The sequence below is a fragment of the Anguilla rostrata genome, chromosome 10 (assembly GCF_018555375.3).
Source record: "Anguilla rostrata isolate EN2019 chromosome 10, ASM1855537v3, whole genome shotgun sequence".
Classification (NCBI taxonomy): domain Eukaryota; kingdom Metazoa; phylum Chordata; class Actinopteri; order Anguilliformes; family Anguillidae; genus Anguilla; species Anguilla rostrata.
Window position 1 is genome coordinate 43,292,921 of NC_057942.1, and position 26,092 is coordinate 43,319,012.

At 49.6% G+C, this 26,092-nt stretch overlaps 1 protein-coding gene across 1 annotated transcript in view; it reads right to left on the reverse strand.

Moving 5' to 3' along the window:
* The window catches only part of LOC135233598 (PDZ and LIM domain protein 5-like), a 94,841-nt gene that overhangs the window by 19,193 nt on the left and 49,556 nt on the right, over positions 1-26,092 (reverse strand). Inside the window, 5 exon segments of the mRNA XM_064297319.1 lie at positions 3,933-3,963; positions 4,344-4,522; positions 12,182-12,311; positions 12,314-12,659; positions 13,499-13,535. Of these exon segments, the coding sequence (XP_064153389.1) occupies positions 3,933-3,963; positions 4,344-4,522; positions 12,182-12,311; positions 12,314-12,659; positions 13,499-13,535 (723 nt within the window).

Consider the following 26,092-nt stretch of genomic DNA (forward strand, 5'->3'; position numbering starts at 1 on the left):
CTGAAGAAATAGTCGATGAAGAGAAAGAGAGAAACAAACAGACAGTTGGAAAGAAGAAGAAAAAAGGACACAGGAGGAGAAGGACAGGAGAGGAAGGTTTTAAGGTAGAAGAAACTTTATTGAAACACCCAGTGCTACATTACAGTTCCCAAGCATATTTCAGGTCGCTAAGGATACACAACCCATTTAAAATAACTACCAATCCAAGCAACTAGAGTACCAAGCAACCACACACGGGTCTGGCCACACACTGCAAGGAGGGCAGGATGAGGAGAATGCAGAAGTGAGATCGGTGAAACCACACACACACACACACACACAAACACACACACACACACACACACTCCTCACGCAACTCATCGCCATAACCACCATTACCGCTACACCTGTGCCATCGCGGTGTCTCACTCTCCATTCCCTCGAGAGCTCACTGACCCCAGATCAGTGCTGGGAGCAAGCCTGCACGAACTCGATGAGCTGCACTTAGCCTGCTGAGAATTCCAGCTAAGACCAGCCGGGATTCTAAGCTGTTTTAAAATGGTTTGAGCAGCGTTTTCCACACTTCTAGCTGGTCTTAGCTGGCCTGTGGCAGGTCAAAGATGGTAGAGTATACCAGCGGTCAAACTGGTGGACTAGATGACTACATAGGCTGGGCAGCAATAAGTGTGGAAAACACAGCTAAAACCAGCTTAGGCTGGTTTAAACCGGAATCTTCTGCAGGGTAGCCTTAGCCGAGCACTGATCTGAGATTTGGTGGTTCAGGGAACAGCTCTGGTTCTCACCTCCTCCCACAGAAACTCTCTCCTGTCAGCCAGGAGTCTGCTTTCACTCAGAGCGCAGGAAGCAGTCGAGGGTTCCCCTGTGAACCCCCCCCCCCCCCGCCCCCCCCCCAGGCGGTGACCCCTCTGGACCGCTGCCCCGCATCCAAACTCCTGTCACCAACCCGCACGCCACTATAAGTCCCCCACCGTCGGACCGGACCGTTTCCGTGGCGACCCGGTCCGACGGTGGGGGGCTGGGGGGGGGGACTGTAGCGTGAGAAGCGGGCCGGGCCAGGCGGGGGGGGGCTGTCAGCGATCTCGCCCCGACCCGGTGATCGAGCGCAGAGTTTCGCCTGCTGCACATGAGAGAGGCGCCATCGCGGCCGCCGTGCGCCGGGCAGCTCGTTATCCTCCTAACCGCACGAAACCGCGTCTACTCTCCCCCCCCCCCCCCGGCGAAGCCTGGGTTTCCACACGGCTAAGAGGCCTACCGACCGGGGCGCTAGCTAGCGGCTGACATAAGCGGGCTTTTGTTTATGAGAATTTCAGCTGGTGATAGCTTTGCGTGCGGCTAACTGGAGCGCGGTAGCCTAACTGATTCTCAGCGTGAAGTCTGCACACGGCCATGCAACGGCTCTCCACACGTCCGGGCCCTCCGGTTCTGACCGGCAGTGACAGAATCCAGGAGCTCCTGGGGAACGTCCCCCAGTGAGGAAACAGGCCCGGGTTCAAACGCACAGACACAGCCATATATACACAATTACAAACACATTCATGTGCTACACATGTGGCCTGAAGCTTTATAAACAAGTACAGAGAGAGAGAGAGAAAGAGAGAGAGGGAGAAAGAGAAGGAGAGAAGGAGGGGGAGAGAGAGAAGCAGAGAGAGGGAAGGAGGGAAAGGGAGGAGAGCAGAGCAAAAAAAAAAAAGATGCGAACTGAGAAAAGGAGAAAGAAGAACAAATGCAGGTTTGGTATGGAAGGCGGCAGTTTTTGTGTCCTTGTCTCTGCTAGGTGAGCTAACACAAATGGTCAAGCACGTGCATCCGCAGTAGTGCGCCGCTGGGGGGGGGGTGGCGTGGCGGGATGGGGGGGGGGTGTAGGGCGGTGGGCTGGGTTACTGGACATTGAGGGTGCGTGCCGACACCCCATGGTGCCAGTCCCGCAGCTTGGCGTATCGGGGTCCGATGATCTGGGGGTTCACCTTGGGCACCCTGGCACCCCGGAACGAGGAGGAGGAGGAGGAGGCAGGGAGGAAGAGAGAGGAGAAGGTGTAAGGAAGGAAGGATGAAAAGGAGAGCGAAGGGCAGGGAGGAAGGATGGAGGGAGAGAGAGAGGTGGTGGAGGAGAAGGAAAAGAGGAATACACTCATTAGTTCCACCCTGACTGAAACTTTTTTTCTTTCTTTTTACATAAGTTTCTACAGCCTCCATCTTCCCTCAGTCTTCTGCTGCGTTTTGATATTGATTTGCTTCTGGCAACCTCCTTTGAGACTACAAGATGCCTTCAACCCTAACGTTATTCTTATTAAACATTTTACACTATTTTCTCTTAATACAATTTAAACTGACAGCACAATGGCTTTATAGCCTGATATTCAGGGTGTAAGTTTTGTACTCAGCAGCCTATGGAGTGCTATTCTTAACTTGTTTGTATGCTTCCCTGTGAGGCCATTTTTCCTCACATGTTCAGAATGTTCACCTTTAACCTTTATGATGTCATCGTGCCAGGTAACCTGAGCATAGCGATCCGCAATCACAGCAAACCACACACACCAGACATGCTCCTGAAAGATGTCCTGTGCCTCTTCACCATACGACAGAGCGAAAAGGAGCTCAGCTGTTCACACACAGCGCACATGCAGACTGACACGACCACAACACCACTCCACAAAACTCAGCAGCAGCACAGGCAGCAACACTAAGCAAAATATCATCATTCAGTCATCTGGATAACGCGTTCATATGCAATGAACAGATGTAAATGGTGACATCACCAACTGCAATCAGGCTAAGATCAGGAGGGTGGGAGTGTGGGGGGGGGTCTAGACCTTTAATGTGGTAGACCAGAGATCACCAGCTCTGGCTCTGAAGAGCTATAAGTTATGCTGTTTTTTTCTTTTCACCTTTGAATTAGCAACCATTTCAGCTCCAAAAAATAAGCATAATCAATGGCTCCTTTATCTGGCTAAATGTCTGATCCCAGACTGAGCATGTAACTGCAGTAATGCGATTTCACCACTAGAGGGCCAGTGGCTTTGTCATGGTACTGAGCCTGTTCAGTTCTTTTTACTACAGTGAATTGGAACCAAACCCACTTGTACCTGGTTGAGATACTCCAGCAAGCTGCTGCCTGAGCCCGTTAAACTGTGGGCTGTTTAATTCAGCTCCATTCCCAGCATCCTCTCCACCGCGACTGGGACACGCGCGCGAAAGCCCTGGAATTCGGTTTCAGTTTCGCCGTTTCCGTCGGGAAAGGAGGGTGTCCCCGACGGGCAGCCCCGCCGCAGAGTGTTTCGGAAGTCGTTCCGAGGCACGTTTGTTTCTCATTCCGCACACCCGTCCCATTCCCATTCCCATTCCCATTCCCTCCCTCCCTCCGATTCCGTGTCTGAACTCCCCACGAGCGACCGGAATCAGCTCTGTGACGACTTTAACAGAAAGAGACTCGTTCTCTGGGGGGGGGGGGGGGGGGAACATACCAGGAGGTTCTCCCTGCCCACAATCCTTTTCAGCAACCTGCAATGCCATTCGCTGACAGAGCTCCAAACCACCGAGTGGTTCTGAGTAAGGTCGCACACACCAGCCAATGGCTGAGCTCTAGCAGGACAGCTCAGAGCCAGCGTGAGGCTCGGGGGCCATTTTGAGTTCTCTCAGCTTGAGCCCCTTTCAGGCTGCCAGCTCCGAGGGGCTCCCGGGGGGCGAGCCCGCCTCACTTCCTGCTTAAAATGAATCGTGTTTGCCGGGACTGGGAAGCGGAGTGTAAACACCGAAACCCCCGAATGAACGAGGGCCTGCGTGCCACAGACTGGCAGAGTCACGGGGAGCCTCATTTCACACGCGCCCCGTCATCCAAACAGCAACGGTAACAACAACAGCGGCAGACCCATGCAGAGCGCCAGCCAGCCGCCGCGGGCGATCCAGGCCTGGGCGTAAAAACGGCAGCTACTTACTTTTTCCCGCCTTCGCTGTCCAGTCCTTCCGCTGGAAAAAGAAAAAAGAGAACCTGTTTAGATGATTGACGAGTCAATATTGCAAACAAAACACAATTAATCTTGCTCATTCAAATCTCTTCTAGAGCAGCACACAAACTGCCCGTGTCTGGATGTGCATTTCCAACAGTGGCACACTAAATTTCTTTCAATGCATATAGCCCAACTGCATTTTATTGAACATTCTGAAACACAGCCATGCAGAATCTGTGACCCTGATGGACAGTTCAGTCCCCAGACAAAGCCTCTGAATGACATCAGTGTCCATGGCTCCTGCAGGTCCCCTAAAACCCGACACCCCCCGAGGTACCGTCGCCGTGGGGACAGAGCTGACGCGGCAGGATTAGCGGTTAGCGGCGCTGCGGAACTCACGCTGCCCCTCGCCCGTGCCCGTCATCTGTGCCAGGATGCGGAAGGAGCGGGACTGGGACGTGCCCGTGCGGGGGTGCCAGTCCTCCGTGTCCTCCATCAGACGCTTCTTGCTGGCGTCCCCGTGGGACGGCACGTGGTAGAAGTGGATGTCCGTCTCCACGATGGGCCTCCTGGGCACCCTGCGCCAGCGAGCGGAGAGGGGAAGCACGGTTACCATCATCATCCTCATCATCATCATCATCATCCTCATCCGTCAGTCACCATCAATATCATCATAAACACTGCTACGATCTTCATCATCATCATCATCAATATCATCAACATAAACGCCAGTGCTTTCGTCCCTTTATCTATAACGCACTTTGAACAAGATGCTTTAAATCTGCTTTATAAATTAATTTTATTATTATTTGTGTAGTAATGAAAAAAGATCGTCATACCGATCTAATTTTATCTTTGTATCCTAAATGGGATACGAGGTGCTTTATAAAGATTAAACAGACATGTTACTGGTAGGAATAAAACATAAATACTATTAAATTGCTCATTTATTCACAGTTCGGACAACGCGAGGCTTATTTTGAGACGGATGGCATTATGCGGTTTCGGACACGCACAACACACATTTTGTTTTCGATTGGCCCAGATGTGTCACACGGCGCACTGTTAAGCCAATCACAGTGACGCTCAGGGGAAAAAGAAAGAATGCAGAAAGAATGCGATTCTCAAACATCATTTACCTGGGGGGGGCAGTTCTTCTGAAGGGGCGGCGAGCGATTGAAAGATGGAGAGAAAGACGGAGAGAGAGAAAGAAAGAAAAGATCACAGGGGTAAGAGTTAAGCAAATGAAAAGATCAAGTGGGGAAAAAAAGAAGTATGCATGGCTTTTTCCTTACAATCAACTTTTAACACTCAGCTACTTAACTGAATGACTCTGGCATTTAAGAACTTTACTTACTTAGGCATACTCCCAGGCCCACTGGCGTGAATGTAAAAAAGAGAAAACCCCGTTGGCATTAACATTTTATTTTTATAAATAATATTAAAAAATGTTAAACTTTTCCCATGCTCAATGCAAAAAGTTATGAATATAGTGAATATAGTGAAACACTGCAAACACAAAAGCCAACAACACAACACAACTCACAAAGGAGAATGAAGAGAATAAGAGTTGCTATCACGGAGCACACACTCCAACAAAACACTTACATAAGTGCGTATCACAACACATGTAGAAAAAAATCCACAAACTATTTACTTTCTTGGTCAAAATTCCTGAAGCAGCAGCACAAATTGTAAGTGCCAGGCATAGATGTTGCGAGCCCTAACAGTAAAAGTAAATGTGTCCATTAAAATTCTAAACCCCAACATGTTCCAACTTCCACCGCAAGATGGTGCTGTGGCATTCTCTAATCCAAGTTATAGCTAACTTCAGAAACAGAAGAAAAAAAAATACTACTTTGGATTCTTAGAAAGGCTTAAATAACACAAACACACACACACATGCACTTGATGTGCCTAATTCTGACAGTCTTTTAATAACACGGCCATCTGTGATTTACGTCAGCCCCGCCTCCATTTTGTTGGTTCATGAAGGCCTGTGTGTTGAGTGAGTGCTGACAGATGGGCAAGATGGATGGTGTTGATAGAAAATATGCTAATGACTCCACCCCCTCACACATGTGCACCACAAACATGTCAGCCACTGTGTGTGTGTGCATGTGTGTGTGTGTGTGTGCACCTGTGTGTGTGTGTGTGTGCACCTGTGTGTGTGTGTGTGTGTGCGTGTGTGAATGTGTGTGTGTGTGTGTGTGCGTGCGCGTGTATGTGTGTGTTCATGTGCGTTTACGTGTACATGTCCGTGTGAGTGTGTGTGTGACAGCATGTGTGTGTGTGTAGGTGTGTGTGCGAGTGTGTGTGTGTGCATGTACGTGTGCGTGTGTGTATGTGTGTGTATGTGTGTGTATGTGTGTGCATGTGCATGTGTGTGTGTGTGTGCGTGTGTCTGTGTGTGTAGGTGTGTGTGTGTGCGTGTGTGTGCATGTGTATGTGTCTGTTTGTGTGTGTGTGTGTGCGTGCATGTGTACTGTATGCGTTTGTGCATGTGTGTTTGCGTGTATACTGTATGTGTGTGTGTGTGTGCATGTGTGTGTGTACTGTATGCGTTTGTGCATGTGTGTGTGCGTGTATACTGTATGTGTGTGTGTGTGTGTGTGTGTGTGTGTGCATGTACGTGTGCGTGTGTGTATGTGTGTGCATGTGTGTGTGTGTGTGTGTGTGTAGGTGTGTGCATGTGTGTGCATGTGTATGTGTGTGTGTCTGTTTGTGTGTGTGTGTGTGTGTGTGTGCGTGCGTGTGTACTGTATGTGTTTGTGCATGTGTGTGTGCGTTTATACTGTATAGGTGTATGTGTGTGTGTGTACCTGTCAGTACTAGAGACTGACAGTGACATACAGGCACGAAGCAGACGCAGAACTGAACAGCGTTCCACGCTTCCTAAGGGACAGCATGATTCACTACTGTACACAGCACATAAATACTAACATGCCTGGTGCATTGCTCTATAGACCTGACATGAGATATTAGTTATAAAGAGCATTATGCAGCGCGCGTAAACATATGCTTGGTTTTGGCGTAAACACTAACAGAAAACCGGCTGGGAAACACATCGGGAACACATCGATCTTTCAGAGCAGCCTGTTCTGATATTAACGGGTATGAAATATTTAATCTGGTAATAGACGTCCAGCTGGCTTCTGAACAGACACAGGATTGTTAGCACTCAGGCTATACGTACTGGGCTAAGATACAGAGAGAGAGGATACAGACTGGCAGGTGCGCACATAACCACGCAATGAAAGTGCACATCCATTTTGTGACTGGCTGTTGCCGGACAACACACGGATCTGTACATGCAAATACATCATGCACATGCACGCACACACATATACATGCACACACACACACACACACACACACGGACACACGCTCACACGGACACACGCACGCACACACATATACATGCACACGCACACGCACACACATATACATGCGCGCGCACACACACACACACACACACACACACACACACACACACACACATGGACACACGCTCACACGGACACACGCACATACACACATACAGTATACACGCACACACAAATGCACAAACACATACAGTACACACACACACACAAACAGACACACACATACAGTATACATGCACACACACACACATGCACACATATGCACACACAATACTGACTTCACCACTGTCGTTGAGACCTCCTGTAGGAAGTAACGGTAGACAGAGAAACAGAAAGAGAAACAGAAGAGAAGAGAAGGGACGGAGGAGAAAGGGCACCATTAATTACTCTCGACGGCTCGCCTCTTTATCAACAGCATGCCGCTGCCCCCTCTGAGGTAGCAGGCAAACACTCGAGCGCACCACACGCAGAGGCATGCACGCACAAGCACGCACATGCACGTACCATACCTGGACTGCCCTTCAAACCTAGCACCAGGATGCGGGGGCTACAGCCTTTATATGTAAAATTATACAACACACAATGGATAATAAATCAACTACGACCACCGTTGCACATGCAAGTGTAATCCATATAATGCTGTAAAATATATTTTCAATCCTATTAAAATTCATACACAGTATTATTGACTAATTCTATTCATAAAAGCAGCAGTAACTGACAGCTTTGCTGCCATATACTTGAGACACTTGAATTTGATATGCTAGAATACTCATTACTGCCGTGAGAGACCGCCCTTGCTGCCGATTGGATAGGTGACAGAGCTGCTGAATGCCCATTGGACTATCTCTGGGGGGGCTCCGCCCCTTCCTTGTGTGCAGGGATTTTAATAAGCTTGCCCAGTCATTACAGGGGTCAGCTGCAGCTCCTGGCCAATCAGGCAGCAAATTGAGCCCGCTCAGTAAAAGCAGCGGGAAAGGGGTTTTATAACGGCACTCCAAACCCCACCAGAGGAAGCGACTGCGACTTTCCCCACAGCGAACGTAGACAGAAGACCGTACGCATCGAGCGTGAATGGGACAGAAGGAGCAACAAGCACTCCTGTGTTTCCTGTCACATTGCTCAGATATCTAAATTATCCATCCATCCATCCATTATCTGTACCCGCTAAACCTAGGCAGAGTCGAGGGGGGGTTGCTGGAGCCTATCCCAGCATGCATTGGGGGAGAGGCACGAATATACCCTGGACAGACCGCCAGTCCACATCCAAATTATGAACGGGGGCAAATTAAATACTATGAATGTGAGCAGGCTACTCCGTAGTCACATGGTCATACTCTGAAACTAATTACTGGGAAATATACTGTATGTGAATGTCTTCATGAACACAAACACAAATACATACAGTACTCACCCCCTTGAACTTTTTCCTCATATTTCGTCCCACCGCATCTTAAAACCTGAATGTGCCAAAATAGTTTTCTCTCTTAAAGAACACGAATCCCCCCGCCCCAGGAGTTTGTAGGCAGGCCTTTTTGGCGCTGACACGAGCCTTGCGTCTCGCGTGCGTCCGTATGAGCTCTGCACATTCACATTCAGGAATTTTTTGCCCATTCTTTCCACGCAAATTTACTGCCAAGCCAGGAGAGCGCCGGTGGAAAGCTCATCTCTGGCCATACCACAGAGTTTCAGCGGGATTTCAGTCTGGGCTTTGGCTGTCCCATTCCAAAATACCAGGTTTTAGGGCCATTCCTTTTGTATTTTTTTATTTGCCCTTGGGGTCATTGTCCTGATGGAACACAAATCTTCGGCCTAAATGCAGATTTCTCGGGGCCTGAAACAGGTTTTGACCGTATTTGGCTCCGCACGTTTTTTTCCATTTGTTTGGACGGCGCGCATGGTCCATGGGAAGGTTCAAAGATTTGCGGATCTTTCTGGAACCTTCTCCAGCTATTTCCCTGCAAACAGTTCCATACTGAGGTACCACAGGCAGTTTGTTCAGTATTCACAGAGCCCTTACCGGTCTTATCAGCTGTCAGAGTTGTGAGAATCACAAAGTCGGTGATATTTATTCTGCACTCAACTGAACACAGGTGTATTATAAATCAGCATAGGTGGACTGTATTTACTGTTTAGTTTGATCTTTCAAGGAATGGAATACGCATGGCCTAATTTAGGCTGTTAATACACGGGGGCTGAACACTTATAGTTAAGTAAATTTCCTGTTTTTATACACTTTTTAAACACTTTACTCGTATTTATATATAGGAATAGAAAAAAAAATCTATGCAATATTAATTTCCCATTATTTGGCACTATGCAAACAAACAGACTTATACAGAACTAGATTAGATCACAAGATTAACTTTCTTTAACGTTGTTTGGTAGAAGAAAACTTAAACCATTTGTTGTCGAGAAGAAAGACCTTTGTGAGAAAACCAAGACGTGAAAAATGAACCCACATTAAACGGATTCTTGTATCAAGAATGAAAATAGCATGAAGGTTATCTTAAAACGAGCCTTTGAAGAACATAATTATTTTAATACAGTTTTGAACAAGCTCTTCAGGAGTGAGTTCCACTGCACCCGGGGGGGGGGGGAACCCCATTTGCTTCCAATTACTCTGTAAACCTGGCAGCACTGCAGGTCCTTTCTAAATCAAACCAAGAGCCTCCACTTTAAATCCATTCCCACAACCACAGGACGAGGAACCGAGTTCACTGCGAAAGGAAACTGATTAATGTCGCTGTCAATTAAGAGATTTCCAGTAGCAGGTGTAGAACATTCTAGATGTTACGTTTAAGGTTCTCCCTCCTCCTCCCCCCCCCCCAAATCAAACTTCGCTCCGACATCTTTTTGGAAGAAGACGCAAACCTTCGCTGCTTGCGGCTGGGAAATTTCCACAAATCACGCGTGGAAGCTCGGTAGAGTAAACCACCGCTCTGGGAGCACAAACAAGCCAGCGCTGCTGATGCAGTAAAGCCCCCATCCCTGTGGCCCGCACTGGCCCCCACGTACAGTAAGCCAGCAAAACACGTACAATGTTTTACGGCTTTCTATGTGCTTTAACAGCTGCAAGGCGTCACAGCGCGATCATAAGAAGACATGTTGCTGACTGAGGGGAATAAATTAATAGAAATCAGGACAATACACGGAAAATGCTCTAAGAAAATAAATTTCGGGGTGCTGGTTGGAGCAGCTGGTTATAGTCCCGGGCGGAGCACGTAGCTGCATCCTCCAGCTAAACACAGCCCGGCTTCGGCTAATATCCAGCTGTTTAGCCTCTAAAACGCACCCTCTGATTCATTATTTTCTGCGTAGTTGATAATTAACCGTCCTTCCGATATCTCCGGATGCCCTGGGACATCTCCCGGGTAGACGTGAAAGGAAATTCCAGCGACTAAACAGGACCGACAAGCCAAAATAAACAAGCCAAAATAAATAAGCCAAAATAAATAAGCCGAAATGAATAATCTCTGGACGAGTGAGAGGCCGCGGGACCAGGGTGCACGGCCGGGGTCCTGGCAGGCCGGCTGGCCCCGGGCCTTCTGGGTCCCGATACTGGAACAACCCGAAATGCGCTGCGTGTACGGAGCTGGGACCCGGGCCCGCGATCGGAATCGACAGAATTACGCCTGTAAGGAGAGTCAAAAGGTCACACGAGCGCCGGCGCGGGGGCACCTGCCTGACCGGGCAGGGGGGAACAGGTGACGAGTGGTGACGACTTTCGGGGGACGTGTGAAGAAACAGGAGACCTGTCAGCAACCCTGCCAAACCTACCCCCCCCCCCCCCACTTTCCCCTCCCTAAACCTGGACCCCTCCCTGATCCAGGACACCTTTGAGGACCCAGAGTGACACCAAGTCACCGCCCCAGATCTCACCCATGGGGCAGACTGCGGAGATAGATTTGGGGTACCGGTGACCTCATGGCCTGCCAGTGCGCGGAGAAGCCATTCTGAACCCTAAAAACAGCCGGGACCTGACGCAGAGAGAGTAATACCCTGAGAAGACCAACCTGCCCCCGCTGCATGCCGCGCGGGCCTGCCCCGTAAGCAGATAGCAGTTAGCGTCGTCTAAATATACACCACCCCCCCCACCCTGCGTATCGGGACGCCGTGCTCCACTGGGTCCTAGCGTCACTGATTCACTCTGAGATTCTGCTTCGAACCCGACCCCGTAGCACCTGGAGACGTGTCTGAGAAAGACTTGGACCTTGGATATTTCAGAAGTAGCAGATTTCTGTAGTGTCCGCTACATTCTGCTTGTTTATTAACTTCCCAGAGCTCTCTCTAGCTCCCATCTGTGTGTGAGAGACAGCGAGGTTTCCTTTACACGCAGATTTCTCTCTAAATGTGTCCATGTGGAAACAAATGGCCCTCAAAAGCAATTCCAGAAATCTTTCAATGGGGAAAACGAGAAAAATAGAGTTGGTCACAATCGTGGACCGATTTCAGAATAATTTGTTTTTTAGAATAGCTGCTTAATCCAACTCATATATCTAAAATGAAGGCAGGATTGTCCAGATGGAAGAAAATCAGGAAAATATGCTGAGATACGGTTCAAATGTATAATAATTACATTGTGTAGATACTGGATGCCCCCATTTACAAGTATTACCCAAACTTTCAATAACTTTTTTTACTTTAACTGTTTGTTTAACCTGGTTTCCCTTTCTCATAAAACCTGCTGTTTGTGCAACTGGTGAAGCCAGCTGAATTACCTGGACACAAGCTGAAGTACCTGTTCTGCTTGAGCACCCCGTTAGGTCGTGTTAAAAGGGAGGGGCCAGTGCTGAAGGGGAGGGGCCAGTGTAAAAGGGGGAGGAGCCAGGGTTAGCCAATGAAACGTACCCATTCTGCTGCACGGCTCCACCCTGGTTCTCCAGCAGGCCCCGCCTCTGGCCCATGGCCACCTCGCAGGCGTTCTCATTGGAGTAGAGCTGGATGGGCGTGTTATAGACAGAGGGCTGGGGCACGGCGGGGACGGCGGGGGGGCGGGGGGGACAGAGGGGGGGGCCGTCACTCTCCCGGGAGAGGAGGAGGAGGCGGAGGAGGAGGAAGGGGAAGGGGAGGAGGAAGAGCTGGCCAGGGGGAAGGGGGGCTGGGGAGGGGGCGGGTGAGCGGGGGCGGCGGGGGTGAAGGCAGAGGAGGCGGAGGGGATGGACGCCACTTTGGGGGCGGTGGGGGGGGCGCCACCGCCGCTGCGCACCCCGAAGGGGCGGGCGGTTTTGTTGTAGGCGGGGCTGGGGCCGGTGCTGGCGGGGGCGGGGGCGGTGGGCGGGGGCAGCTGGGTGATGGGCACCGGCTTTATGATCTCCGGGGGCAGGTCCTGAATGGTGGAGCAGAGACATGCAGAGACGGGCACTCACACACCAACACCACGGCACACGCATGCAGGACTGATGCTTCCCCACCCACAGGCACGCTCAGAGGCAGCCTGAGCACACAGTAACATTTATCTTCTACTTTTACAGTCACATACAGACTAAAATCATTATTATTCTAAGACACAGGAGGAGATCTCAAACTCAAATCCTGGCGGGTCGTTGTGTCTGCTGGTTTCTGTACTTAAGTGCTTAACTGTCACTGATTGGCTAGAGAGTCTGTGCCCCTTGTTTCCACGGCATCAACTAGCTGCTGATTGAAAGGAAACTGAAAAAAACCAGCAGAGACCGATGTCCTCCAGGACTGGAGTTTGACACGTCCTGGATGAGCTTTTTACAGTGAAGGAAGCATCAGTGCTCTGTGTTCACCAACACTTGCAATAAAACGGCTTGTGGGTATTATGATGAGGCTAAGATGGCTGCAGTCCCAGCATGCAACACTGCCACACACAGCAGCGGCCAATCACACAGCCTCCGCATGCAGTCTATCAGGGGGGGCAAGTAGCACGACGATTCCATGGCAACAACCCGAAAATGTGCAGTCAACACATGACACTCAAACTATACCCCTGACTATCCCCCATAACATGTCTATAGTCACAGTTAAACACACAATTTAATCAGGAGTATCAATTATCCATCAATATCATTTAATATAACGTTTTTGAAACCAGCATCATCTTTCCATCTAGTAAATAATTCTCTGAATGTTTCCATTTGAAATTAATCTTTACTTCTACAGTAAGTGTGATTACAGAGAGCAATACAACAGAAACGTACATACCTTGACCACCTCAGTAACTTTTGGCACGCTTGAAGCTCTATAAAGAAAAAAACAGGAGAAAAAAATAATCATGTTATCAGAATTCATGTCATCACATTTCAGGTGTTCATCAATCTTTCCTGGAGACCGAGCGTGTTCAGGTCTGCCAAAATAATTCATTTCCCCAAAAAGAGCAAAACACTCCAGAGCTGATAATCCAGAAGGTGTTGTTAGGTGCTGGAGATTGAACGCATTCTGGATTCTGTCTTTGGGCTATTAACACTTTGGCCCGTTTTACACGCTCAGTTTTCCACAGCAAGTCCTGCTGTGCTCAGCTGGTTTCCTCATCACGCTGAGCTATCTCCAGAAATTGTTTGTGACAGAAGACACGTCGCTTTTCAAGCTCTCTGAATGGACGAAGCCTCCCAAAGTTTACTGCAAAGAAAATGTGAATCCACGCTGAAGCACTGGATTCAGTCAACATTCAACAAACTTCACTATTTATTTGTTTATTTGTATTTGCATGGTTTGGTGAGTCAAAATTAGTGACAGCTGAAGTCATGAAACTCAAATCAAAACTGTTTGTGCGAGAAAAGGTTTCACATGCCTTTAATTATTTGGTTTTGAGTCAGAACTAAGGCTGAATGTTGATAATACAGGCTACTGTCTCGCTGGACAGACAGCTGACCAATTCAAACACCAGTGCTTCTAGACTCAACATCCTAAAAGTAACATTAAACGTCTGTAAAAAAAAAAAATTCTGTAAAAAAAGCTGTTATTTCAGGGCTGTACATGTTCTAAGCTGTGAAGGGTCTAGTCGATTCACAGTGACAAGCAGAAGTGGGCCATATGTTGAAAAAATCATATGGCAGATTTTTAAGATGCTTGGTTGAGGCCTGGTGCATATCAGCACCATGTGCTAACACAGTTCAGTAATCACGATAACATGACTAACAAACGCAGGCCTTTTTATGAATGCTACATTCATTTTCTATAAAAATATCAAAGTAATATTGATGTATTTCCTCATTATCATTGAACACTGAGGCACATAGTTTTGAAAGTGTGACTGTATACATGCTAATATTGATGAATTCCATTCAATCTTGGCAGTGCATTTATGTTACTCATCAGTACCATGAAACAATGGTTACCACAGAAATTCTTCAGGGCAGCCTTCATACTGTCACAAACCCATAAATGGCATGCCTAGCACCAAGCAACCACAGGCAACACACAATGTGCTGTGGGAGGAAACACTATCGCAGTAGTGGAAATATCACTACGGCTAATTAAGGCTTTTTAAAGCAAGAGAAACTGGTTAGCATGTCAGCTGGAAAGGAACGATACCCAGAGCAGAGAAATTGGAAGGAAAATCTCCATGATTCGCATGTAAAGGCATATCTGAAGCTTAAATTGCACCACGTGAAAATGTCCTGTTGCCCAGCATGAGTGTCAAGGGTTGGGGGATTGAGCACTAGTTACAGAAGAGATCTGCTTGGGATAAGTATGAGTTAGAACAGCAAAAATAAATAAATTGGCAAGCCTTAACTAAACCCAGGCCTTTCATTCGCAGCCATTTCACATCATAAAAGGTACCACAGCAGGGCAATATAGTTCAACATAGACTGAAATTTTTAAACCTCAAGCAACAACCTCAAGTTGTTGCTACAGTTGATATGACTGTTGACGCCCTGTTAGGATTTTAAAAACAAAAAGTATGTGAGGAATTTCATCATAATAAGGTCAGGTTGGGAGCACTGTACACAACAAAACTGAGGACCACTGCGATCATGAAAACATATTCCAAGCAATGAGGTAATATGTAAGCAATTCTGTGTTTTGTCATTTAAAGAAGCGGCATCCGATTACAGCTCTACCAAACTTAAATTACAAAGTTAAATAACACATGTTGTTCGAGCCTCCATTTGCTGGATGCCTATTAAACATCTTTATTTGATACCCCGCGTTCCAGCGCCCCAGAGATTGGAGATGCCCCCCTATGACATTTGAATGTCACATTTTGGCTTACGCTTGGGACTGAACCACAGGGAACATCCCAGCACGTAGCATTACTGAGGATGACCTTACCCAAAAAAACCTGCTCTCTCTCACTCACTCCCTCCACCTCTCTCTCTCTCTCCCTCTCTCTCCCTCTCTCTCCCTCTCTCTCCCACTCTCTCACTCTCTCACTCTCTCACTCTCCTCCTCCTGAAAGAATTATTTCTCATTTCTTAAATGGCCCCCAACTGAAAGACAACTAATGCCAGTAAAAGCAAACCTTCGCAAAACTACTTATGCAACAAAAAAGACACCATAAAACAGTACTGTACTGGGGCTGCACCGTTCAGTTACCTGCATACCAGCAGTCACATTGCATAACACACATAATTCATCACACAGCTCCACTGCTGGTTTGACTTCCTCAATTCCTCTGTTCAGAAAAGATTCCGAAACCGATACAATCCGAACTGGACCAGAACATTCTACTCCTTTACATTTACCTCAGGGTCAGGCGCTGGATTCGATGCAGCTTTGAATTACGCTGCACACAGAAATACCTGCGAACGCCCCCCCCCGGAGGAGTTATAGCTCAGGCCGTCCCACATTACACTGCACATAAATAAAGAGAGGAGGCGATACCCCCTCTCTGATCTGAGCGCCTCCTCCTCTCCTGGCAAGGGGGGCGAGAGACCCGAGAGAGGAGCCAGCTGACCAGGCAGGCGCCCCCCCCCCCCCATAAATCTCCGGACCGACTGTAAGAGCTGGGGATTTACTGGATTTACTCATGAGGCGGGTTCTTCGGTCACCGGCGGGGGCCGGGGGGGGAGGGGGGGGGGGGTGGACGGTTCTGTTATGTGGTGGTTCTTCAGGAAGTCGTTCGCTGGGTTTGGGTTCACGCTCCAGTCGCTCCAACGCGCGCGGTTTCGGGTCAGACTGGGACTGGTCGGCCATGTTCCTGGGTGGGCACTGAATCTGTGGGCTGGCATTCCCACTGGCCACCTACCCCTGAGCCCGTCACCGTGCCGACTGCGAGCGTTCACAGGTACCTGCACTCCCTGCTTCTAAACGAACGAGTGTGTTAAATGTAAAAGCGCTGGTCTCACAGCCCTCGAGGACCAGGGGATTCACAAAGCAGGAACAGGAGGCTGACTTCTGCAAATATTTCCATGTTTGATGTTTTTGGATGAAAGCCTCGCTTCAAAATATTTACAAAAGCAGCATGGCATGCAACTGCTTATGAGCAAACAGACAATCAAGCATAAAGCATCCATGTGAGCTTAACAAGGCCAAATAAAACAAAGCAGCATATGGAATTCTATAAACAACAAAACAAACAAAATCAATTGAGTGCACTGTTCTCCTCTGTAGTTTCTGAGTCAACACACAATCTCCTAAAAATGTCCAGGTTACATTTTTTCATCTGTACCAGAAATAGACACATGCACAGAACAAAACAGCTGCACACAGGCAAGCACAATCCCAGGACATGAATTAAGTTAATATATATTACACACCGTAGGCCTATGACGTGAGTAAGCCAAGCAGAGCGTAGTCCATAGGGTCAGTGGCTGTAACCCAAGGCTCTACAGTGCTCCTATTTTAAGAGCATACGCCCCTGAAAACCGATGTACGCTAACTGCAAAAATAATTTGCTAATTGGGACGCAATAGCGTGCTCCTTAAGAGCACATGTGCTCCATGGAAAGAATCTTAGCGTAGACAAGATTCTCCTGTAATGACATGTAATTTAATACACCATATACTTAGAAGTTACAAATTAAAACGTTATGCTAAGTAGAGGCCACTGGCAGCTCTGACTGACAGTAACCCGCATGGGGATGATTAGAGCGCACAGCATCACTCGCTGTCACGGAGGGTCCAGAGCCCTAAATGGTGTGTCGGGGTTTCGGTGAGCTGGCCCCCGGTCCCGGGACGTTTGTGTACATTTCGGGGGCTCCGCCCCAGCACCACCCGGCTTTTTACTGAGAGCGACTTTTTCACACAAGCGCTCCTTTTATGTGCGCGTAATAAAAAAGGCCTTGTTTTACACCCTCCCCCCGACAAGACCATAAACGCGTATTTCACACATGCCAAAAAAAAAACGTACCCAGATGGACGCGCTCGACCGAACGCAAGTCGCCAGCTCTTGTGCGGAGCCCGTTTTCTGCAGTTTTTTTTCAGGTTTCCGCCATTTGGCAGACAGACTGGCGGAGCTGAATCAAAGACCGTCGGCCATGTCTTATTACGCGCGGGTTCGAGGCGCGACTGAGCTGCAGACCCGGGGGGGGGGGTCGTGGTGTGTCTCCACATGTTTCAGAGCACGGCCTTCTCAGCGCACTGTTCTCTACACAGACAGGACTAGGACTGGCCGACCCTGTTTCTGTGTGGCGGCCAGATGTCCTCTTTAATTGATAAAGAACACGGTTGGCCAGCTGGCCCTGTGGTCATGAGTGGTTCACAAACCCTGCTCCTGGAGATCTACTGTCCTGTAGGTTTTCATTTCAACCCTATTTTGGCACACCTGATTATACTAATTAGCAGCTCAACAAGATCTCATGTAAGCAATTCATGTAAGGGTACTTTGTTAGGGTTGGAGTGAAAACCTACAGGACAGTAGATCTTCCAGGAGCAGGGTTGGGCAGCCCTGCTCTAGCTGTTGAGTGAGGTGTTCTTTGTTAGGTTTGGAGTGGAAACCTACAGGATGGTAGATCTCTAGGAACAGGGTTGGGGACCGGCGATGTACCGGCCACCTTTAGCGAAAAGGACGCAGGCTAATCATTAACTGAGCCTGAAGGTCGGTTCTGCTTAACAGCACTGACCGTTCTCGTCTCTGGGTTCACAGCAGATGACAGCAGCAGGCTGCAGTGAAGTGAGGTGGACGTCACGCAGATGATGCGGCGTCGAGCGCGCGTCCGTCGGATCTCCTTCAGGGCCGGAACCCCTCAACTCTCCCCCAATCAGTCCTCCCGCCATATATGACCAAAAAATGCAGTGAAAACAAAGCTCGCCTTTTTCCCACGACACCCAGATGCGCATCAAAAAAAGTGCCGCAGCGCTCCAAGAAAAGTGTTTTTCCTCTTTCTTTTCCTTTTTTTTTTCCCTCGCTGCAAATAACAACCATTCCTAACCGCCGCCACCCCCTCCCCCCCCCAAAAAAAATGAATAGGCTGGCACCCTCGTACCCTTGACCTACTTGACGGAGTCTAGACTGGTTATTCTTCCATTAATCACTGACGCCGTGCTCTCGTGTCCGTTCCTACTCATTCTAACGGCGTTTTTGCATTTATTGCTTAACCGCCGTTAACAATGGGAAACTTCGCTTTAAGCAACGCGTGTCACTCTTCCCAGCGGCCAATGGCATTTCCGAGCGGCGTGAGACGCGTCCTGCGCCCTTATATGGGCGAAGAGCGGCCGGTTCAACCGCTCCTTCGGAACACGATGTTCGCTGAACGGGAGCAGGCCAAAAAACTGACTCTTGATTTGATGTCAGCCCCCGCCACCCAGGGCCATTGGCCACGCGATTGTTCCCACATGTTCGCTCAAAGAGACTCCCCTCACCCCCCCCCCCCGCCCCCCCCCCTCCCGGCATGGCTTTGTAATGGGAAGGACTGAGTCAGAAATAACAAGTCCATTCTCTGCTATTTTTAAGACCAAAGCGCGGTGTTATCTTTACGTACTTAAAATAGCGTGGGGAGCTAAACCTGGTGGCGGGCTTTTTATCGAGTGAGTGCTTCACCATCGGGACAGGAAGGGGGGGAGGGGGGGGAGAGAGCAGAGGAACAGTCTGATCTCCCGGCTTGGAACGCGGAGAGAGGCGCATTTGGGAAACGTTGAAAAATTGCGCATTGCACAATAATGGAAACGGATCATTAATTAGAGGGCAGGGTTTCTGTACGCCGAATCGCAGCGAAAATCACACAGCGTGTTTTTCTGCGCGTTCTTTCCTATGGGAAGAGCCGCTACACTCCCCTCCAAATTCCCTGGCACCCCGCGCCACGCCCGTTCCCTGCCGAGTGCTGAGGGGTGGGGGGGCGGGGGGGGCGATGAGTGACAGGGTTAAATATGGGCGGCCCAGTGGAACCCAGGGGAGAGCCATTAGGGGGGGAAATACTCGGAAGGATCAGTCGAAAGCATGTGGAAACTGGCACCACCAAATCCCGCAGAACGTCGGTACTGAGAGGGAACTGAACAAACAAACACCAGGCCTCTCTCTCTGTCAGCCTCTCTCCCTCTCCTTCTCTTTCTTTCTATCTCTGTCAGTCTCTCTCTCTCTCCCTCTCTCTCCCTCTCTTTCTCTCTCTCTTTGTAAGTCTCTCTCTCCCTCTCTTTCTCTCTATCTCTGTCAGTCTCTCTCTCTCCCTCTTTCTCTCTCTCTCTCACCATCTCTCTCTGTCAGCCTCTCTCTCCCTCTCTCTCCCTCTCTTCCTCTCTCTCTGCCAGTCTCTCTCTCCCTCTCTTTCTCTCTGTCAGCCTCTCTCTCTCCCTCTCTTTCTCTCTCTCTCACTCTCTCTCTCTCTCTCTCTGTCAGCCTCTCTCTCTCTCTCTCTCTTTTCACAGAATTCCAAATGTCATAGTCACTCACCATTTTCCCCTAATTGCATCTGGCACAGGGTACAAATCAAATTCCAAATGAGTATGTTCTTCAAAATCATTAACCGCTTTGCCAGCGATACACAGTCCAGCCAGAGAAAGTCCCAGCCAATGACACTGACATTGCGGTTAATGTCAATTAATGTTGGTTAATGAGTGTGAATCGTCCAATCGCGACCGAGGTGAAATTCGGTTAAACTCCCGCTCTGGGTGATGCTTCTTAGGCTAGGTTTCGTCACATGGGACGGAGTGAGCGAGCAGCGAGGAGCTCTCGACGAATCGAATGACAGCAGAAGCTAAAGTCATCAGCTTGCGTCCAGCACACAGACCACACCAGAACGTGAAGGACTGGCCTCAGCAGCCAGCAGCCGCGATCCCAGCCGCCTGCAGCAGAAGATAAGAGGAGCAGCAGTGAGGCGCTGTGAGACAGGGCTGTGAAACCACAGGGCCAGTCCCAGCCCGTCTGTTCGCCCAGCGTGGATCTGCGTCTGGAGGGCGGCCAATCGGCCTTTCTCCAAACCCCGCACAGCGAATATCATAAATCTGCACACCGCACACGATTTATTACACCGGAATATTACAGAGGTTCTCCATTTCATGCTTTTGACGCTCACGTATAAATTTCTCTCGGCGAATAATCATGGACACATTTAATTGAAATGCTTATATTTTATGGTCCTACGCGATGAGGGTTGGGGGGGGGGGGTGGAGTCAGGGGGGGGCAGGGGGTTAGGGAGGTCAGCTTTAGGGATGAATACCCTTGTTCACAGCCCGTGAGTTGCTGTATCGTAAGGACAGGGAGTCCCATGAGGACATGTACGGTGTGGAATGCCACCACTTTTGCGGTTAGCTTCGTCTAATAATGACTTCAAAATGGCCTGGAGCTGGCTCCACCACAAATTTGGGACTAAAACCACCACAGGGAGAGCGCCACATTCCACCAGCCAGCATCACATTCAATTTAACTGAAGCTAAGCAGCTACAGCTATTTTTCAGGTGTGGAGAACTTCTTTAAAAAGGCACCTCCGTGTTTTTATGAGGTTGTTTTCCTCTTCGTGGGAAAGTGAGCCAGTGAAATATTCTCAGAGAGGGACCGTGAGCTGTGGGGACCTTCGCCCCCGGCCCGCCCGGCCTGATGAGGGCGTGGCCCTTTAGCGTCCTCTGGCTTCAGCGACCTCGCCTCTGTGTTTCTGAAACCATGGAAACGCTGAGCCAAAGCGTGCCCGGCAACGCGCCGTCAGATTCCGAGCTCCCGCGCGAACGGACGCTGAGAAGGGGGGGGCTGGGGGCTGGGGGGGCTGGCCTGGGCCTTCCAAACCACCAGGACCGTCCAAACCACCCACGGCTGTCGTACGGGGGGGGGGGGGTGCGGCTTCCAAATCGCCCATGGCTGCCATACAGGGAGGGGGGGGGGCCCTTCCAAACCACCTGCGGCTGCCGTACGGGGGGGGGGGTGGCTGGGGGGGCGGCTGGCCGAGCTCCGTGGTGTGAAGATCTCGAGCTCTCCGCCCGCACCGAAGGGAAGGCGGCGCAGGTCTCTGGTTCAGATGCCGTCGTGGCGAAGGGAGGGAGAGGCCACATCTGCAGGGGCCCCTGGGAAACGCGGGGCCTGCTTTCCCTCCGACCGAGCCAAAGGCAACAGTCTGGCACTCGCTATAAGTCACCCTGACGTCCTGGCTGCAGAACACAGGTCTCACACTCCGTGGGATAGTTCTGTAGGGTGTCTAATAAGTCTCCGCTCACTGCAGGCTACATGCACATTCAGCAAAAACACAAAGCTGCTTAATGTAGGTGCTTTGGTTTCATAAACCATCAATGAACACTAATGAAAAAAATTGTTTTTTTAAAATAACCAAGGTGCGAGATGATGCCATTATCTTCTACTTTATCGTTTCTGTACGTCGCCCTCTCTGCCTTTCCCTCGTCTAAATAAAGCAAAAAAAAGTTGTGCAGACTATCCGCTCTCCTTAAAAAAAAAATAAAGAAGAAAATAAAAACACATGGAAACAGCTAATAAACAGCATATCAAGGAAATAAAGTTTCCTGCTGTGGTGTTTATGGGGACAACACAAATATGCAAACCGGGTTGTTTTTACCCACAATCCTCTGGCTCGTGGGTCTTTCGCCCTGTAGCTTGGACACCCATACTGGCAACCCTCTTCAGAATCTGGCAACCCTCCCGACCCCCCCGGCCAGAATCCCAGACCGAACTTACGCTGCGTGTTCGGGGGGGGGGGGGGATTCAGTTTAGTTTCAGGCCCCAGTGTCCTGAAAAGACCGCAATGCCCATAAATGCAGCAATAATTCAACCCCCCCACACCCGCCCCCTCACCCACCTCTCCGCACCAACCCTGCCAGCAGATCTGTTCACTGCTTCGTCTGTCTCAACTTTGACGGCCTAAAAAAAAACACTGGATGAGAATGAATAAAATGATTGTTTTCAGCCCGATTCTGTGAATAACGAAAGAAGACAGGAAGACAGGAGAGAGAGATAGAGAGAGCGAGGGATGGGCAGAGGATAGGAAAAAAACCTCTTTCGGATATTGTAGTCGGTGTCAAAAATGGTTGTCACCCCTCTTTTCGAAAGTAACGTTTAATCGCAGATAACTGCTGAAATGCTTTTATATGTTTGAATCAAAAAGGACAAAAATCGCTCCATCTCTACACTTGCTTCACTGTACGATTTCATTACACATAACAGAAAGAGGCCAATGTGAAAAATGAGTTGCTTTTAAAGCTGCCAGTTGGAGGTGGCTTTCGTTCTTTGTCAGGAAATTGACCATGTGGCTAACTCCTCTCCAGAAACACTCCGAAGAAAAACTTGGAAGAGAAAGAGAAAATCGAAAATGAAAAATATAATGTAACTAGAAGGAAAAATGAATGAGAAGGAATTGAGCCACAGGGGGGAAATAATGAAGTGAGATTCATGTTTGCTTTCTGAGAAAGCGCCACATAATTCCTCCCGCTTTTGACTGCCACGACGGCGCTGTCAGTTTACTCCGATAGCAACAAACAGGAGCCGACGCTTTCCTGAGCTCTTTTCCAGACAGGAGCAGAGCTCACAACAGACAAGAGCACATTAGCGCAGAGCGCAGAGCGTTCAGACACAGCGAAACGCCGCGTTGATTCCCATAGCGGATTGATGTTTTTAAAATAAATGGCGGTTTGGAAATTCCAGATCCTGCCACCACGAGCACAAGCGGTCGTTTCTGAAGTCATTTCCTCCCGTAGGTGACTCCGCTTTCCTGGAACGATGAGCCCGTAAACCCCTCAGGATCGTACACTTAATACGGCAATAAAAGACGACCCGGCTCGGGCCGGACATTTTGGAAACCGTACCTGTCCCTCTGCATGAGAGGTTGAGCATTCCTGTGCTCCTATAAAAACGGTATCCCATAAATGGAAGACGTGGACGGTTGAAGCACACGTGCTAATATGCTAAAAATGTGCTTATGTAACAGACAGCTTGGAACCGGCCGGGTTTGTTATAGTGTTTAGATTACCTATTTGTCTCGCTATGAGCACAAGCCGTGCTGCGACGCTGGAGGAGAAGGGAACGCCTGAAACTGAACCGCTTGATCTGGCTCACAAAGAAAAAAGTTCAGAAAGTACTAAACGACCGCACCACTGAAAACTCGAGCGCACGATATACTTTTCCAAAAGCCGCAGGAACCATGATGACCATATATTTCTTTAGAGCCCTTAGATATTAATTCAGTCCTCTAAGCAAGTTTTCTTTTTGAATTACAGTATATATTTCATTCGATTACTTCTGCAGCATACAAGCAACCACAAAAAGCATAAGTCATACTGGGGCATTTTTAAATGGCTTGCCCAGAGATGCCATTTTAGGTCGTCACTGAAGTACTGTGCGCGGTACAGCTACAGGTGGCGGGGCAGAACTACACTTCCCAGAGGGCCGAGCGCCAGAACCGACCGTACAGAATGAACACCTCTGCAGCAGTACTTCCTGTAAAGCAGCTGGCTCGGTGGCAGCTTCCTGCTTCACAGGCTGGAAAGAAAAAAACGGTGACGGCCGCAGAGTGCGGTAAAAATCGAGCCTGGAATAGAAGGAGCGTCGTTATCGGGCACACACTATTAACGGTGACAACTCGACAGAGCGGACGGCTCAAGGCCTGCTTTTCCCGTGGAGCTGAACAGCTCGGGAAAGCTCTCTGGCCAAGGACATTAGGACCCATTAGCGCCTGACAGCCAAGGCTGAGTTTACAGCAGGGCCCGTTTGCAGTGACTGGCCCACTGGGGCCCACAGGGGTACGGCAGCACATGGGAACTGGCGAAGCCCGTTTTGGCTACCGCACATTTGAGTCCAAAAGGACTTTCAGTAAAACATCCATCTTTAGAGCACAAAACAACTCAAGTGTTTCCATAGTCTTTCAACTGCCTGTCGAAAGCCAAGTAATACAGTTTATACGACAAATACATCATTGAGTGGTCTTGTTCAATTTAGTTTTATTCAACATATCTCAGTGCATATATATAATAATATGTCTTTTATGGTACCCTTCTGAGCATAGCGTTCAGTGCTGTTGGTAAACAGTTGCTCAGGAGAACAGCGGTAAAGTATGAAGGTAAAGACCCTGGCATGTTACCATGGCATATTACCCCAGCATGTTACTATGGCATGTTGCCGTGGTATGTTGCCGTGGAGATTATGTCATGCCAGGGACCTGCACAGTTGCTCTTTTCTGGGAATGTGTTGCACAGAACTGCCCCCCTCTCTCCCTCCCTCCCCCCTGTAAGCCACCACACCCACATCTCCCACAGAGAGGGGGGCAGTTAAAATAGCGCAACAAGCGCTAACCAGCCGGCCGAGGTGAGCTCACAGTCCACAATAGCCCCGCAGGGGAAGAGACGGGGGGGGGAGGGGGGTGGGGGCAACAGCGGGGCTCAGGGGTGCCCGTTCCTCAGCCGCGCAGTCATCGCACCACAATAACGCCCTGACCCCATCCGGGGGTTTCGGGGAACAGAGCGGGCGGGGACTGGGAAGGGGGTCGGGCAGAGGCTGGCCGTGGCGGCTTCTTCTCAGAAACACGCTGCTGCAGCCTGGCGGAATCGCAGGCCCGTGGACAGGCCTCCCTCAAAGCGCCGACCCCACCCCTGCCCCCCCCCCCCCGCTCGCCTCAAACCGAAAAAAAAAAACAGCCACTAATTTAAAGTTTCGTTGGGCGGCGGGTTTACCGCCGTTGGTGACGGCCGCCCCGCGGAACGGGTCCGCGATCGGCGGCTCGCAACGTCATCTCAGCTCCTCAGATCCCGGGCCAGCCGGCCTTCGCTGCGAACGCAAACCCACGAGTCAGCGGGGGGGGGGGGGGGGTCTGTCGCCCCGACGGCTCGCGGTCATCGCTTCAAAACCTTCAAACGCGCCCGTGCCCCTCCCTCAACATGCGTCCCGCTGAACCGGAGGGTGATGTCAGGAAACAGGAGCCCACAGCAAAAACATGACCTCAGTTTATCCGCCGCGCACTTAATGATACGGAGATAAAACACTGAATTTACAAGCCCTACCGTTGGCTTGAACCGCGGCCATTTCCCGCCCGAAACTGTTCACCCACCTCTCGCATTCGCTAACCCCTAATTTGCTAACACCAATTATTTTGTTTGGAGGTGGATACGGACCCAGGATCTGTGTCTGGGGACACGCTGCTTCCTGTCTACCGGTCGTCCCACGTACACGATAATGGGAATAATGGGCGCGCATAAAAATCCCACAGACAGGGCGAAAAACACCCTCCTGTGGTCCGGCACCCTTTCCAATCCCAGCATTCCCGGCGTCTGTGATTACAAGGTCAAGGTCGCAGCAGGGCCGGACAGAACCTTCCAGATAGGAGGCTAATTGTGGGGTTTAATCAGGGTTTAAATTGCACCGATAAACAGTCTGATGCAGTTAAGGGGGCAGTGGAGGCCATTTACCGTTCAGCAACATGAAGGTTTTCTGGGTTTTTTTTTTATTGCAAGCGTGCGGTTGCACAGTTCATCAGGAACTCTTCAGATTTCCTGGTGT